This window comes from Streptopelia decaocto, assembly GCF_964273445.1.
Source record: "Streptopelia decaocto genome assembly, chromosome: 7".
Classification (NCBI taxonomy): Eukaryota; Metazoa; Chordata; class Aves; order Columbiformes; family Columbidae; genus Streptopelia; species Streptopelia decaocto.
Genome location: NC_138661.1, coordinates 53,579,475 through 53,597,687, shown reverse-complemented (window position 1 = coordinate 53,597,687; position 18,213 = coordinate 53,579,475). Strand labels below are relative to the sequence as shown.

General features: G+C 45.8%; 1 protein-coding gene across 1 annotated transcript in view; it reads left to right on the top strand.

Moving 5' to 3' along the window:
- The window catches only part of TMEM86A (transmembrane protein 86A), a 30,950-nt gene extending 16,272 nt beyond the window's left edge, over nt 1-14,678 (top strand). The window contains exons 2-3 of the mRNA XM_082058644.1: nt 3,354-3,618; nt 7,792-14,678. Coding sequence (XP_081914770.1) covers nt 3,354-3,618; nt 7,792-8,219 — 693 coding nt within the window. The 3' untranslated portion in view covers nt 8,220-14,678. The remainder of the gene's footprint in view (nt 1-3,353; nt 3,619-7,791) is intronic.
- Nucleotides 14,679-18,213: the final 3,535 nt, after the last annotated feature.

The window sequence follows — 18,213 nt, the reverse complement described above, 5'->3', positions numbered from 1 at the left end:
GCAATTTGCCCCATCACCTCTTCCCAAGCCTCAGCCACATGTCCAAACAGACGGCAATCCCCCAGCTTCACCCTCTGGTTGCCTCAATTTTTCTTGGGAGACTCCTTCCAAGTATTTCCAGTGCCACACCATCCCAGCAGGATGGGCTGCCCAGCCCTCAGCTGCACAGGTGCCTCTGTCTCAGCAAGGGGTGTTCCTCGTGGGGTTCCCATTTTGGTCAGAACCATAACAGTGGCTCCACTGAGCTGCAGCATTCAGTAATGGGCAAAGGCATGTTTGGAAATCACTCATTTGAAGTATACTTGTATAAAAAATGTAAAGGAGTAAAGCATTAATAACAAGAAGCCTGTAGCCCTTCTAGATATACAAAGTTATTCTTATATGAGAACTCCGTAACACTGTAAATTCCATGGTTATGGGTGTGTAACTGAGACTGGAATCTGACTCCTTATGCCTGAAAAATTCCTTAATTATTACTAGGATGGAAATAATACAAACTGTTATTTTAAGATAATGCTGGCTGGACTTGGAAAATTCACATTCAAATAGTAAGAAACGGTAATTTTAAGTTTACCAGCAGACATCATCTTTCTGCACAAGTGCGTATCATACATTCATTAAAACAAGGTTCCTGGGGAAAATGACAAGTGTAATTAAAACCTGTCTCATCATGCATGCACACAGGGGAGGGCAAGCTGTGATTGTAATGGTAACTGCTCCTAGCAGGTGTTTTTCTTTTAATATGAGGTATTAAATAAAACTTCCTGTGTTTATTAACCCAAATACTCTCTTGTATGCTTGTAACTGTGCCTTTGTGATGTGTTGCAAACAAGGCTGAACTTGAACTATATCTTTCAGCGTAAATGTTTGTCTTCAGAGGTACAAAACTACCTACCTTAGCTGAGACTGCTACAGGGACATGGAGCACTGTTGATCTTGAAATTCTTTCACACATTGTAGCTCTGGAGGTTGTTAGTTTTCTGTGCTGAAGATGTCAGGCTCCTTATGGCATGGTGGGGATCCTCCACAACTGGTGGGGGAGAGGAGGAAACCCTGCCAGAAGCGCTGGCAGCAACTGTTGCCTGCAACTGTGAGAGGATGAATGTAACCAACTACATTTTTAATAGAAAAGAGTCAGAAGGGGAGGGGACAGAGCTGGAGCTGGGAATTGGCTTTGGATAGTCTGAGTCTGATGTGTCACTTCAGAAGGGCAAGGTGCTGCGTCTGAAGGAGGGGGAAGCTGGGAAGCTTGGCTCCACTCTTCCCCCTACGACGCTTGATAGTTCCCAGACACCCCCAGTGTTGTGAGACTGTGTGGGCTTTTATGACTTTTATTTCCAGTTCATTTGCTATTTGCTGCCAGAATTCTCCCAAGGAATGTAGACAAGTGGTAAATGGTGATTAATTTAGACGACCAAAGTAGAGGGCTCATGTCGGGCTCCCCATGTAATACAATAAAGTTAACAGCTTGCTGATGTCCTTTTGTGAGTGAATTGTGTAGCCTGGTTGTTTAATGGAGTGTTTAAAGATTGTGTTGGCAATAGCCTATGAATAATGTATAGAGGAATAATGAAATACCTTACTGCTAAGAAACTGCTGATATGCTGGGGAAATTTCCATCAGATAAGAGAAAAATTTTGAAAGCACTGTCTTCTTGGGATGCCCTTTATTTATGGTCTTTCTGCTTCAGAGATTGCATTCCCTCTATAGATACTGCATATGAAGATGTCCTTCACTGCCTCTGCCCCTGTCTCCCAGCTTCACCTTACTCCCTTTGCTTGTGTTTGTAAAAGCTCCTGAGTTTTGATGAGTTTAAGCTTTATTAACTGAGCACCGTAAGTATGGAGGTATTTGCTGTGTAGTCTTCAGCCATTCTAGGTATCTGCACCAATTTGCATTGTGTTAAAGGGAAACGGATGCTGGTTTTGTGTCATGGCAATGTGCCATGATGCAGGAAGCAGAAATACAGCCAAGTGATTTGGAAAGAAAGACCAATGTTTCTGTTAGAGGTTTTTGAAGCATGGGCTCCTGTGTGAGATAAACAACCCCAGAGTGTCACACAAGGATGTTCAGATTTTGATGAATTTTGCACTGTGAACCCAGCTCCGGTGCCTCTTCATTTTCTCCCATGTCCTCTTCCCGTGCATAAGGCCTCTGTGTGATTTGGCCACGAGCAGTGGGAAGTCGTTGTGATACTAAGCAACTGAATCTTGCTTGACTAAAGAAATGAGAAGGTTGAGAGTGAACTGCCTGCCTGCAGGGGAGCTCTGGAGGTTGCACTCTTAGCTGCAGGAGGAAACAGGCCACCTAAAAGACTCCAGGACAATGCTCAGGCAGGCAACTGAGGCAGTCACAGTCTCTTCCTTTGCTCCTTGTTTTGGCCCTCAGCTGCTGTCCTGGAGAAAATCGAAAGCATAGCTTTGTTTTATCCACCTGCACTAAAATGCAGAGGTATCACAGGAGGACAGGTGAACACAATATGTATCATCACTGTCCGGAGTGGTCTCAGCTAATTGTACATTAAGACCAGACCCAGAGTGTGGAGTTTGTAGCTCTGCACCTGGCCTGTGCTGTAGCTTTGCTATGAGTAACCTAGTGCTCATGCTGCATTTTTGTGTCTGGATTGACACAATAGAGCCCTGAGTCAAAATGTTTCCTGCAATATGGGCAGTCTATTATTAGTGTAATGCTAGAACAAAGCAACACATGGTTGATATTAGTCAGCTGAGGAAGTGACATCCTCACCTGTGAGGTGGATGTGATGGGTTTTGAAGTCATGTGGTGATGCCAACAGCAAGCTTCAGGCAGGAGGCTACAGAGCAGGAGGAAAAATGTGTTAGAAGACAGGCTGTGTCCTCAGGGTGATCTGCAACCAGCTAAGCAAGAGGTTTCATCAAAATGGGAGAGAAGATTTGCACTTTTATTGGCTTGTTTGCTGCTGGGATATTCCTGGGGAGTGCAGTACTTTCGCAGCTACAGGAAAGGACGTGTAAAAAGGGCTTAGTCTAAAACACAAGATAGGTGGCAAGGACCACCAGAGGAGTTTGATAAATGGCCTAAATGTTTTTTGTAGAACAAATAAAAAGATATTTAAAACTTTCCTCCCTCTCCATCATGCAAAAGACATCCTGCCAGCCAAGAAGTGTTTTCAGCAGAGAGGGTCCCAAAGGTCTAGGCTGAGGATCATGGTCAAGTTCAGCCAGCCTTTCTCAGAGTAGAAATGCTGCTAGCTGGCAGTATACATGAAAGAGAAGCTTTCAAAAGGAAGGAGACAGTTCTGTTATGCAGCTTATTCTACTGCTGCTTCTGATAATCCCACTAATTTATCTTTTTTTAATGTTTGTTCCTTTTAGGTGAAGAGTGAAGGCCCCAAACTGGTGCCCTTCTTTAAAGCCACTTGTGTCTATTTTGTGCTCTGGCTGCCAACTTCCAGCCCCTCCTGGTTCAGTGCCCTCATCAAATGTCTGCCCATCTTCTGCCTGTGGGTTTTCCTTCTGGCTCATGGAATTAACTTCTTAGTGTCACACCGGAGCGCCAGCCGCATCCTAGCGGGACTCATATTTTCGGCAGTGGGAGATGCCTTTCTCATCTGGCAAGAGCAGGGCTACTTCATTCATGGTGAGTGCGGTGTCAGTCCTAAAGGGATGCCACAGTGTCCGGCTGTTACTCTATTTAGTAATGAGTTGCTGGGCCACATATTTTGTTTATTCATGTACAGCTTAAGCCCCAGGCAGTGGGAAGCACACATCCCTTGACTAAAATCCATCATGGTTAGTGGAGTCACACTGTGGATGAGTCCTTCTCTTGAGCTTTGAGGTAACTGGGGCAGGTTTGGTTCCCTGGCACGTGCTCACAGCATCGCAGCTGGCTGAGGCTTGAGAATGTGGCATGAGCAGGATCCCTGGGGGAAAGGGAATGCTCACGGCACTCAGCAGATCCCATGAATCCACGCGAAGTATCTACCTCCTCACTCTCTGCAGGGAGATCTGTCAGCCCTTTGCTGCAAGGATCAGAAATACGTCCTCAGTGTAGAACAGGTGGAGAGGATCCTTATATTTTTACAGACAAGCCCATAGCCTGGGGCAGGTGTTTAAGTGGATGCTAGAAACAAAGCATCAGAAATGTTGTCCTACTTGCAGGTTCATCAATATGAATCATGTAGCCTGTTGTACAAGATGTCTGTTTTGCAAGACATGTAAATGATGGGGAATCAAGGACAAACCTTACCACGTGGCCTGTCTTCTCTACAGATAGATCTACATCTCTCAGAGCAAAACAAGCTTGTTTTATTTTGCTAGTTTGCCGAATGATTTAATGATTTATGATAAATGATAATGATAAATGATGTAATCATTTAAAGCTACATTGAGCCTGCCTGTAGCAACACTCACTTGGACTGTCACAAGAAATAAGCAGCAGCTGACTCCTTTACTGAAGTGACTGGTGGGCTTTCTGAAGTTATTTTAACCAGCACAGGGATTTCACATAACACTCACCATTAACTGGCTGCTTTGACTGTCCCACTAGAAAATGTGATGAGGGGACTTTTCTGACTTCTGCTGTCAGCTCTGAAAGTCAAAGGCTTATTTTTTCCCCCTCTCTTGAGGTCAGTATTTAGTTTTATTCTGGGATTCCCACAAGCTCTTTCTTCATGAGAGGGAAGTGTGTGCAATGCCAGATATGAAAGGCCAAATGCTCTGAATGCGGTTTTAATCCTGCTTCCCAAGGGTTTATCTCAATCTCATTAAAAGTTCATGTAAAAATTTTTACTGATTTTGGTGGGTTTTAGATTAGGGCCTGACGATTGGATCTATCTGGCTGAATCTTGAGCACATTGCTGAGGAGCTCCAGCCCTCTTTTGGGGTGCCATCCCCTCTGTGCTGAGTGTTGGCATTCCCACCGATGGGCCTCCCCCTAACAGGGGTACCCAGCTCAGCACAGGTCACCTCAGCCCGACTGCTTCTGCTTCTGTTTTGCCTCCTGGAACTGGTCCTTGACCTGAGGCCTGGCAAAGGCCCAGTTCTCACCATGACTGTTTTTGTACGTTGAACATTCTGAGCTTCTCTGTTTCCATGTAGCTGGGATATCTCCGAGTTCCCTCTCAAATTTAGTGTTATACGAAGGTCAGCCAGTCACTGCAATTCAGTATCTGGTTAATGTGTTTTAATGTGCAGATAAGTTGGGTTTTCGACCCTAGTCTCACAACTGAGAAGAATTGCTCTGTGGGCTTAGACACATTTTTCTTCTTAAGGAGAAGAAAGGCTCTTTTGAAACATTTTGAAAACCTCAGCCTTCATGCTGGCTGTCCCATGCCTGCCTCAGTCCATACTAATCTGAGTTACCACCTTCAATAGCTGCGTTCCAGCTGTTAGCAGATAAAGCACATCAACCCACTCATCCCTCACCTCTCCTACAAAGCGTATTTTCTCCGATTTAAAACTCAGCAGGCTGCTGCTGTTGACAGCTGGCAATATTCAACCTTTTGACATCATTGTTGGTGGGAATTTGAAATTTCATGAGAATAAGAGGAAATACTAGATAAAAATGCACTCTCAGTTCAATTTCTACAGCTGTCAGGCTGAAAAAAAAGGGTTGGAAGCTGGGCTAATTTGAATAGCTTTTGAGACACTGAGTTTATTTTAATACAAGGACATTTGCTCATTTCTTTATAGGGAAGTGAGAGCCTGGGAACCTGCTTCTGGCACACTTTTTTTTCATTTTTGCTGTTTCAGTTCACTGATAACACTCTATTTTCTGACTAGTGTAGAAGATACTTCACAGTGTTAACATCCACCTCCTGTGATAGCAGACACTTAGAAACAATAATGCATTTGGTGAACAGGACAGAGACTAACAAAAAAGCCTTATTGCCAGCCCGAGAGGAAACTCTGGGGGGCAGGGAAGGGGAAGGAAACCCAGGGGAAGGAAGCAGACAGAGAGCAGAAGGGCTGATCTGCCTGATGTGGTTGGGTGGACCAAGTCGAAGGCTAAGACATGCGCTGCCCCTCCCTGTGCAGCCATCACAGGTTTCCCCAGTTCCTGGCTTGATTTGTGGGTGTTGAATGAGCAAACCTGGGAGCTGACTCGTTTATGACCAGCTTCACCACAAATCACAAAACTCCTCCTGCCTTTCTGGGCTTCTGCTTCACTGCCACATCCTGTCCTCTCCTCCTCCTCATTTCCAGGTGCCTGCATGAAGGACAACATGTTCTTCAGTTCCCCATCCTAGAACTCTCCATATAATGCCAGTCCTCACTGCTAGGGTGAAGTAACCTTCTTCTCCTTACCACCCCCAGGGCTCTAACCTTTCCTGTACTGTAACTCTACAAACATCTCTTGTCCTAAACCCCACTTCGGTTTCCTTCAGTGCTGTGCCCATGATGTGTAATAGTTCTATGAAACGTCAGCTTCTTTTTGCCCTCCTTTGCACTTCTTGTCCTTCCCCTTCACACCGTCAATTTTCTCTTGCCTCACCTTGCAGACCAGATCCTTATCAGCCCCCTCCCTCCTGTGGGTTCCCCTCTCACCCCACCATGGCTGAGCTTTCAGTGGATGTCTGATCTGGTCCTCCCCAAAGGCTGGGAGACACTCCCCCTTCTTTAAGCTGCCTCAACACAAGAGTATGAGGATGAAGAAATGTCTACCAGCAGCAGGTTTTAGTGGCTGCCCTTTACACCACAGCATCATGCCTTAAATGTAAACAAAATGTCCTGCTGGAGGACTCGGCTTCCCAGATTCTTTTCTCCATTTCATGCTTTAGAGCTGCATGAAAACTTCCAGCTACTCTCATAACTCAGCCAGGATAAAGTGGGACAGCCTGTAGCTGCACCATGTGTGGGGCTGGGAAGCAGAGGACCAGAGAAGCCCATTTGGGGCCCATTACCTATGACTGGAATGACAGTTAGTAGTCAGCAGCTGTACCAATACATTGGGACATTTTTTGACAAATGGATGAGTGGCAAGTGGACAACATAGGGGCAGTACCTTGCAACACCCACATCTGGCATTTCTTAGGCGTGGTGCATTTCAAAGGGAAGCTGGCATTTTGTTTTCACTGATTGATTCCAGCTGAGCTTCATCTGAATCTTGCAAATAGCCATAAAATTATTGGCAGATCACATTGGTGCAGTCCCTGAAATATGCCAGCTGCTTCCTTCCAGCTTAGGTTTCTCCTAGTTATGGGCAGAGATGGAGCAGAAGCCAGATTTAGTCCCTGAGTGCCTTTGGGTTTGTGGCTAAATACAGTCAGGCTTTGTGTCTGGGTTTGGAGGGACTGGTATTTTTTATCACATTTTGTTCCTACACTGCTCTGATTCCAGCCTTCCTGTTCCACACGTGACCTATGAGCAAAACACTCTGGATAGTTAGAGGGGCTAATCTTTGGTCTGCCTTGCCCCCACCCTTCTTTCCAAAGCAGGGGAGGAAGAAACACCTGAAAAACAAGCTTTGTTCCTTCTGCAGCAGCTTAATTCACCTGGCCTCTCAGCAAACAGGTTTGCATCACAAGAGCGTTGTACTTGGCTACAGTAGTGGATACGCTGGGGCTTTTTCTTGGGATGGGAGCGTGGTGTTAAGGCTGATCTCCCATGTACAGATTTTTACATTAAAATGGTTCCAAGTAGTCAGTATGGTTCCCACTGAAAGTGTTAAGGGTTGTAACACTGCAAGGACATCTAAGCCTGTGCTTGTTGTGTTATATTTAAAACCCAGTATGGCCACATGTTTTCTTCTGCTACCAACTGCCAGTCACTGATGAAAGGTCACACTTGCTATGTCAATGCCTCTTTCCAGGTCTGCTGATGTTTGCCATCACACACATTCTGTACTCTTCAGCCTTCGGTATGAAGCCTTTGGACCTCAAAGCCGGCTTGTTGATGGGCATTGTTTCCAGTTCCTGTTATGCCTTCCTGTACTCCTACCTCTCAGGCCCATTCACCTACCTGGTAGCTGTCTACATCGCCTTGATTGGCTTCATGGGCTGGCGAGCCATCGCGGGCATGCAGCTGTGCAACGACCTCTGGACATGGACCAAGCTCTCGGCCTGCATCGGCGCGATGCTGTTCATGGTGTCGGATCTGACCATTGCACTTAACAAGTTCTGCTTTCCTGTGCCCTACTCACGCTTCAAAATCATGGCTACTTACTATGCAGCCCAAATGCTTATTGCACTGTCAGCTGTAGAGACCAGAGATGAAGAGGACTTCAGAAAGAGGAGCTAGGTGGAGCACCAATAGTCTGTGAACACGTGGATTATATCTCAGGTGCTGTAGCTGCATTCACCCCTGAGAGAGATCTCCGTTTCTCTAGGCACATTGGTGGTGTTGATTTTGCTTCTTTGAAGCATTACCTTTGGGGCTTTTTTTTTTTTTCCCAATGGTTTTCTCTGAATACAGCTTATTTCCGTGTGGAGTCAACATCAGAAAGCTTAGACTGTCCCTGCAGTAGCTACTCATTCAACTTTTCCTCCTTGGAAGTGCTATATTACTACACTTTATTGTTAGTCTTGAAACTGATGCTGAATGTCTGGGAAGAGGAGGGCTGATGGCGAGGAGATTTGGCCATGCACTGTGCTAGAACACTTACTTTCTATAGTAGGCAGACACACACAGATCTCTACTAAAGTCAGAGGTAAAAATGAATTTAAGAAACATTTGTTTCTGTTAGTGCATTACAAACTCAGTAGGCAAACTGGATCTATTGCCTCTGCTGAAAGGAAGCCTGGAGGTAGAGTAAAAACAGCATATCCAGATGAGGGCTGAGCTTTGGAGTCAACAGCAGCATGTGGGGGAGCCCCCAGCAGAACCAGGATGAAAGCAAAGCACCAGGCAGAGAGCACAAAACAAGGGGTGCGCTGGCATTCAGCGCTGTGAGCTTTGATCGCGGCTGATTGCTGCTCCAGGGCAGGTCTGTAGGTGCAACACAAGGTTGCTGCGTGTGACAGAACTAGGAGTTTGGTGGGATTTCAGGGACATCCAGATAGCTAGGCCAGTGTGTTCTTCTCCATGTGGTTATATGGTGTCTGCAGCCACCAGTGATAGCTGAGATGGAATGGGCACATGAGGAATTTTGATTTCTATAGCAGGACTTGGAGTATGTGTCTCTTACTAATGTATGCCCTAACTGTCCTTAGTACAGCAGACAGGAATCTAACCTCTATGCCTTTCTTCCCCAGTATCCTAACAGATAATATTCCAGATCCTGATGAAGCTTTACAGTACTGCCGCTTGCAGTATCTCTCTTGAATCTTCATGTGAGCATTTCCTGTGGTCAAGGCCCTGATTTGGGATGTAAATTGTTGTTGTGTTTTGCCAGGTGGTGGTAAACAATTGCGCCAGTTGTTTTTGGAAAGCCCCTTTCCAGCAGAGCTTCCTGAAAAACTCTGTCCTGTGTTCAAAGTGCCTGCTGCTTCCTTCTCAAACTTACATGGATGCAGTGAGAATGTGCCAACAGGGCTGGGAAAGCCTGTTTGATTCTGTTCCAAATTCTTTGGTTAGTTTGTCTGTGCATCTGCTGAAGCAAGATTACTTCTGACTTCAGACTCTCTTAAAGAGATAAAGGAAGAGGCTGCCCTGAATTTTTAATCCAAGTTCATTTGTGATCATATGCGTATTTTTCTCTTATTTAGGATATCTACCAGCAACCTCTGTTTCTGTTTGAAACTATTTGAATGTTTTTTTTCTTCTGTCCCTCCTAGGGCTGCTCCATGTGCTGTGATGCTCCCCAATGGCTTAAGACATGAATGCACTCAGGTGTGCAAAGAAAGCTTGCTGAGGGTTCCCACACATCTTCAAACCTGCAGCCAAACAGGGACTGCACAACTCAAATCCATGCATGCCCCAACAGCCCCTTGCACACACCCGTGTGAGCAGGGCGAGCAGGAGGGACAGCCCTCCAGACCAGCCTTGTGGGCTGAAAATCACTTCCGTCTCCATACCTAGCGTGCTCAGACCATGCCAGGCGAAACTCTGGCACCAAGTCTCTGGCACAGTCAGCAGAGCAGGAATTTCTCTTTCCGAGGAGCGCGGCAGGGTCAGGGGGCAGCTGAGGTAACCCTACCAACCCTGTGAGCTTTTCCCTTGGTGTTGAAAGGTGCTAAGTGGGTCTCCTGCTCCTTTCCGGCCTCGCGTGGTGGGACTGGGTGAGGAACAGGCATTGCCTCCCCATGACTTCTGCATTAGTGGAAATGCAGCCAGTATTACAAAAAATCTAGATTAACCACCCTGACCCCATGGAGGCATCTGCTGCTTTTCAGACAGAGATCAGAAAGGTCAGCTGCATTATTGAGAGCGAAAGCATTGTAAATAGCACAGCCCCGTGTAATCTCTTCCCTTTAATGCTGTTGTGTAATATTGTCCGTATTCATTCACTGCCACACCGGGGCCTGTCTGGAGTAAACTGCTAAGGGAATTTAGACCATAAAACATCTTCATTCATCAGCATTGCTTATCTCCCAGCCACAGCTTGAACCCTACGGTGTAGCTCTCTGTGGATGTCACCTGCTGTTATTCAGCTTGACTGTTTGCAAATCTTTCCAGCAACAGCTAAGAAGAAATCTAAGCATTTGGGGTGAACCCCACTGTCCTCCCAGCACGTGAGCAAAAAGCACATTTCAGTCTGATTTACAACTCCTTGTCAGGGGTCAGTCCAGTATGCTCAGTCCTTAGCTGGCAATTCTTTAGAGAAGCCCCTGGCACACTGAGCTTCCCTTTGCTTTGAGGAAAACGCATGTGTGATAACGTAACCTTTATTTATAAGTTAGAATTTTGATTATCTGTTTCTTCCCCTCTAGAAATGAGTAGTCTTCAATTTTCTGAAGATCACTGAGTTGCTTTTCTGTGTGCTTTTTCATCATGGCCTGCTTTGTTATCCTGCTCTGCCATCAGCCACTGGCTATTTGCAGAAAATGGTATTTTAAGTGATACTAGGAGATCTGTCCTCTTCACTGGCCGTCAGAGGTGCAGTTTCCGGTGGCAGAGGCTCTGGGTGGCTCCAGCTGGGACAGCAGAAACGTGCAGCCAAAGTGAGCTGTTGTTCCCTCACTGTCCCCTTGCCTAGAGCGGGTTGGCTTGGATGCATCCTGGCCAGCCACCCTGGCTCCATCCCAGTGCTGCAACAGCTTCAGCCTTCCCAGGAACAGGAGGCAGAGCTCTCAGCATACAAAGTCAGGAAGAGTCCTGGCTGGCTTGGAGGTTTGCCAATGAAGGCGCTCAGTCTTCAAAATCCTTCTCCTGCTCTGCATTCTTCCTTTTAATCCCTATTACTTGAATGAGACCATTTTCCTGGAGGCTCTTTCCTGCTGAGAAGAGACCAGCTGCTGTGGACACCGATTTGACACAATCCTGAGTTTTTGTAAACCCTTAGAAACAATAAGCACTTGCTGACAGTCTGTTAAATACCTTTTTTGGGGGTTAAAACTGTTCCCTCAACCCCAATGAGGGCAATCTTCACTTTGAAAGGGAGCAAACAAGAAGTGGGAATGACATGACTGTGGCACTGCCCTTGGGGACTTTCCTGATGCCTCTTTGCACTGTTACACTGTGAGGTTTGATCCATTCTTCTCCTTTTCAGGGGTACAGTCTCTGAGAGACACTCAGTCATTGGCCCAGGGACGTTACAGAGGGAATGAAGCACCCCAGCAGTGCAGCCTGCCTGCCCCCAGCAATATCACCTTCTTTTCCTTGCTAGGTGCAGAGGCTTTTCTTTCACACTGCTGTATTCAGACACCCCTCTGCAATTCCCATCTGTGCTCGCTTGACGTTACACACGTGGTCTGATTACTTTTGCTCTCTTTCCTTTGTGTAGATATTACCCTCTTGGAGATCCATTGGCTCCTTATTTGGACATATAAAAGATGTAGCACATTTATTTAAGCCTTGTATCTCTTTCTGTAGATAAAACCATCTTACACAGAATTCCCAATGAAGTCAAAGCAATGCTAATTGCAACTGGTTTTTAACTGCTAGTAATGCTGCTGGGCTGTGCCAGTCACACTGATGTCAGCAGGGTGAAGCTGGTGTAAAAACAGCAGGTTGAGAAGAACAAAGCCAGAGGATTTTAACAGCTTTACTCCTACTCTACCAAGAAAACTGTATTTGTGCTTAATACCTGGGGTCTTACATCTCCATACTGAGGCAACTGTAAGACTGATTGGTGTAAGAATTACTCTAGCATGGCTTTTAAGGAGATTGCTGAAGGTTTCGTGCTGTAATCAGTGGAGGTAACTGATACGTTTTTACACAATTATATAAAATTCCCAGGACAAACTTTGCAGAATTTTGTAGTAGGTCTTCAAAGTTCTCTGGTCCCTTAGTTTTACACTAATACCTGTATGTTTTCAGCTTGCTATCATGGTAATTTTGGGAGCTGTTCTGGAGGAAGCAGATCAAAGCAAACAGCAACTGTAAAGCTCAGTGGCATGTGCCCCTTTCTCTTTGCTTGCTTTCTGGATACAGAGATGGGCTCTTTTAAGCAGAGGTAGCCTAACTGTGTTCTTGGAAGAGGATGGGAGGTTGCTGACTTCTGCTGACAGAAGTCCTCCTGGGTACTTCTGCCTTTTATCCATGCTTGCTCCTTTTGCGGCCTTGGGTAAGTCACTTAAATTTTCTGGGATCGGGTCCTCATCTGGTGTGAATAGGCACAAGTCTACAAGAGCCAGTGCTACGCCAAGTTACAACAGCAGGGGACCAGGCCCTCATCCCATTTCTAAAATGGGGAAATTAGCACTTACCTACCTGTGAGGACTAATGCTCATAAAGAACTTGGAAGATGCGAAGTGCTGTATAATCCCAAGTATTTATCCTACCTTAATGTTAAAAATACTTTCAGGGATCCGCAGGACTGCTCTTAAAGCATGGAATGTGTCTTTTCAGTTTGCATCAGATGGAAAGCAAATGCAAAATATTTATTCACACTAACAGGATGAGCTCAGCTGCACTTGAACTTAAAAGTCTGAACTCTAATTTCAGTTTTGCCAATCGTTTTTAGTTCTAAAAGCCTCAACCAAATCCCTAGACCTGAACCTTGCATCCAAATTTTGCAGTCTGGTCTCATCCCTGACTGTTAGCAAGGATAAATCTAATTGAGCCAAAACACAGTACCCTCACAGTCTGCTATGGCTGATGAAAAGACTGGAACAGAAAGTGAAGTTATTCTGTTCAACCTTCGTTCTGCAGAAGGTCAGCTCGGTTTCATGGGACAACTTACAAAGGGGTGCTTAATTTCTGTGATTGTAAGTTTTACCAGCTTTAAAATTAGCAGAGAGGGAAGGCCATAATGGAATCAGTAAGGTCGGCGCATCCTTCTTGAATTACTTCCTTTTCACCTGAATCAAAGAAACAGCAGGGTCTGTAGCGAAGGAAGTGCTTGTACCACCAGTCCTAGAGCCCAGAACAAAAGTTGATCTAGAAATACAGCTCTAAACCATCATCATGTTCTCAAAAATGCCACTGTTCACTGATTTCAAATCTGGACCACAGCTAGAAACTACTTAGTTCTGGTAGAACTAGCTGCTGTGCAAACACAAGTGAATGTGAGAAATTACACACCAAGGAACGTGAGCTGTGTACATATGAAATGGACCATAACATTGAAGCAGCTGCAGTAAAATCTTATCTTGATATGAACTCAGAAGCAAACACAATGCAAATTTTTATGGTTTCTTTAAAATGTTTGATGGGTTTTAGTTTTCTTAGTTTGGATGAAATTTTCGTAATGTTATTTTATTTTTGCTCTTATTGTAAAGAATAGAAATATATAACTCTAGATAGACTACAAATGAAAAAAGGTGGCCAGTTGGCAGGAATGCCAAAACTTCTGTGGCTTGTATTGTTTCTGTGGTGACACTGTGCTTGCTGGAGGATGAGCTACTGGAGTGGTGTGATGGCTCAACAACGAGGCTGAAGCACAAGGCCAGTGTCATGTAAGAGGGATGCAGGGGCTGAACCACCGAGACTGCATGGGGAGCACGACTGGACCAATTCAGATCAGTCAAAAGACAGAGAACACCAGGAAATAACATAAACCTTTTCCTGATAGCTAAAAAGCAAGAAACCAAAGCCAGCCCACTGGGCAATGGTGCTGAATCAGTACAAACACATGTATCTAGTCCTTGCTTGTGCAGGCTCCTGCCAGGCCAGGCCTTGCTCCTAATTCACCTGGGGAGGTTTGCTCCAAGACTATGGTGCTGGCAGGGTCAGTCCAGCAGAACCTGATGCTTTGTTAAATAAAACTGCAACTAGAGAACAACAACAAAAACAAACAAGGAAGAAAAAATCAAATGCTGTTGGGTAAGCAGTAGTTGTGCCTAGCTGAGACGGCAGACTGGCTGGTCTGTCCTGAACACTAATCTCCATGTCGTTTACCCATGCGAGCCTCTTGCTCCAGCCCCTCTCCCGCGCATTCCGGGCAGAGTGCACTGAAAGATGGGACTGAAGCAGCTGCTCTCCCCTGGGAGTCGAACATTTTGCCATTTGTGAAAGTCTCTAGCACTTACTTCCTTTACCGTGATTGTAAAGGTCACCACATGCAATATGGCCACTTGATCTGGGATCTTTTCTTAACATATTTTTATGCTGATTTTACTATTTTAATTCTTTCTTCGGAATGTATTTTTTTTTTCTCATTTCTTCTGTGTGTAACAGCAATTAAAATATTAATTTACTGGGTATTTTTACTGTGCAGATATGTCTCCTTGCTTATTTTCTGTTTCTGTGACAGTTTCAGCATGGAGTAGTCAACTGAACCTCTGTGGTGGGCGGTTTTGTTCTGCTGTTATGTCCATCAGTCATGTGGCTCTGCCCTGGAGCCACCCAGCACCCCACTGAAGCTGACTGACACTGTCACAGCTGGCTACAGTATTCCCATCTGGGGAACCCCAAAACACAGCCACATGCACCCCACAGGGCACACATCCAACACAAACTGACCAGGCATCACCATGACAAAGGCACCCGGCTCGTGTTCCAACACGTCCTGGGTGCCCTGGGGCGCGGAGCCCTGAAGCACGGTCACTGCTACAGCCAGTCCCACATACAATGGCCGTTTGTCCACACTTCCAGGGAGAAGGCAGCTTGCTGCAAAGGATTGCTCTGGGAAGGCAGCTTGCTGCCTGGAAATCCCAGACAAATGGCCAAGTCTCTCCTCCCCCACTGCCCCAGCAGCATTTCCAGGTGGAAAAAGTAGGGTACTGTGGACATTCTTCTCAGTTTGGAGATCTGATGCCAGTTTCTTCAGCTGTTTGATGCAGTGGCACAGATATTTGGTTTCATTAATCCTGAGCCAGGCCATCTGTCACCAGTGGAACAGGTTTTAAGGATTTATAGCATAGAAACACAGGGTGTAACTACTCCCAGTCCATTAAATGGATCTGCTCGCAGGCTTGACAGAGACTTCTTCATACTCCCCTTCTGAAGTGGAGTGGTGAGAATGAATCAGTACCAGGCAGAAATACTACCAAATTCTTTCCGAAGCAGCCTAAAGGGGTAAACGGCAGGCAAAAGTGGGTTCTTCTCCCCGCCCCCACCCCCATTATTTTCAAAAACTTAAGAGGCCTGCTTGAAGGAGCATCCTGTTTCCTCACACCTCCTTCCTAGTTCCAGATGGAACAAAGATGGCAAAATATTCTCAGGCTGAATTTGTGTCTGTGTCTGCTTTTACTCCACAGCTGGTTCCTGGAAGAATTTGCTCTAAATTAAAAGAACCAGCACCATGTATAAATGCATATTCATCTATCTGTCAATATGTTGATCCTTCAATGGTTCAGATATTCTGTAATTCCTTATCCAGTCTTGGCCACCAGCACTGAAGTTCATGGACCCTTCTCGATCTCAAATTTTACCTTCTATGGCCAGCACTTTCACAAAGCAACTCTCATTTGCAAAGCTGCAGACTGTATTTACTCGGTATTACAAAGTTTTAAGTACTTCAGATTTATGGCTTACTCTATGTTTATATACAATTTGACATAATGAAGCCTAGATCATCATGGAGGTCCTGCTGGGCTATCTGGGGACACGGAGACAGAACCCAAGTATCTTCCTGAACTAACAAGCAAGATTCTCATTGACCAGTGCAGAAGCAGACTGATGTATAGAAGAGAAAACTGCATTTTCGGCTCCTTTTCATTAAGATACATTAGCAGATGGTATTAGAAAGATCACCTTTAACGTGCACCCTGCTGTCCAAAACCACTTAGAGGGAAGGAAGACGGAAACATCAGAAGTGTTCCTACTGAGCACAGGCCCCACTCTACCACATGGGTTAACCGACCATTACAGAAGCCAAGGGCAGTGGCATTTTGGGCCACACAAACACAGACAAACTACACAGCCACAGCAATGCTGTTCTGCATGCTGGACCAGGCAGAGCTAGTTCCACTAATTACATCTTGTGTTTTGATGTCTGCAAACTTTCTGTCACTGTGTCCAGGAAGCTATTATCATGTTTTTCTTAAGAAACAGAAATAAAGGATGAGTGCCGTAAGTACTGCAACCAACCCTGTGTTTTGAGCGCAAGTCTCACAAAGTTCTGGCTAAAAAGCTGTATAAAGCTTTCCATTGCATAAAGGAAAAAGTCTGGTCACAGTTTTCATAGGAGGTGAACAGTTCAGATTTAGGGAGCTCTCATTTTCATTTCCCCTTGTTCAGTTCATCACTGTTCTGAATAATTCACTTTGGGTCTAACAGGCTTTGTGTTCTCTGCAGCCTGCCACCTCCCACCCTAAGGAAAATGATATTGCCCCTTCTGAGCTACAACAGCAGGAAAGATGCTGCTGTGTGTCACAGAGGTGGAGCAATGCCCTATTTGTTTTCTCGAATATTAAGAAAAAGGCTAAATCTGAAAACATAGCTAAGCAGAAGAATACAAGTGTCCTTCCTTAAAAAAAAAAAAAAGAAAGAGAAACAGAGGAGCATACACATATTGGGTTTGCATGGCAAAGTTTCGGTGGTGGCAGGGCAACAAGGGTGGCTTCTGTGAGAAGCTGCTAGAAGCTTTCCCCATGTCTGATAGAGCCAATGCCAGATGGACCCACTGCTGGCCAAGGCCGAGCCCATCCGTGCTGGTGGTTGTGCTTCTGAGATGACATATTTAAGAAGGAAAGAGAGTTGCTGCACAAATGGGCAACTGCAGTCAGAGAGAGGAGTGAGAACATGTGAGTTCTCTCTGCAGACACTGAGGTCAGTGAAGAAGGAGGGGCAGGAGGTGCTCCAGGTGCTGGAGCAGAGATGCCCCTGCAGCCTGTGCTGAAGGCCATGGTGAGGCTGGCTGTCCCCTGCAGCCCATGGAGGCCCATGGTGGAGCAGAGATCCACCTACAGCCCAGGGAGGACTTCATGCCGGAGCAGGTGGATGCCTGAAGGAGGCTGCAAACCCACGCAGAGCCTGCACTAGAACAGGGTCCTGGCAGGACCTGTGGCCTCATGGAGAGAGAGGAGCCCACACTGCAGCATGTTTGCTGCCAGGACTTGTGACCCCATGGAAGACCCACACTAGAGCAGTCTGTTCCTGAGGGAAGCACCCCTTAGAAAGAACTCACATTGAAGAAGCTCATGAAGAACTGCAGCCCATGGGAAGGACCCATATTGGAGAAGTTTGTGAAGAAGTTTCCAGTGGGAGGGACCCCACGCTGGAGCAGGGAAGAAGGTGAGGAGTCCTTGAGGAGTCCTGCCCCTAAGGAGGAAGGAATGGCAGAGACAATGTGTGATGCAATGACCACAATCCATATTCCCTGTCCTGCTGCACTGCTGAGGAGGAGGAGGTAGAGAAAATCAGGAGTGAAGCTGAGCCCAGAAAGAAGGGACAGATGAGGGAAGGTGTTTAGTTTCTATTACCCTACTCTGATTTGATTGGTAGTAAATTAAACTAATTTCCCCAAGTTGAATTTCTTTTGCCCATGATGATAATTGCTGAGTGATCTCTCCCTGTCCTTATCTCAACGCACGAGGCTTTCGTTATATTTTCTCTACCCTGTCCAGCTGAGGAAAAAGAGTGATGGAATGGCTTTGGTGGGCACTGGGCGTCCAGCCAGGGTCAACCCACCACAACACATTAAGAAGAGTGGAGACAGATATTTGAGAAATAGAAGTTTAGCTCCTATAGTGTCAGCAACTGAGACTCCTGCACAGCTACTCAAATGAGCAGATTTGCTGATCTCTTAGAACACTCCTTATTCCTTCCTCTTAGGACAGCCTGTCACCAGGTAAAGACCATTGAAAGT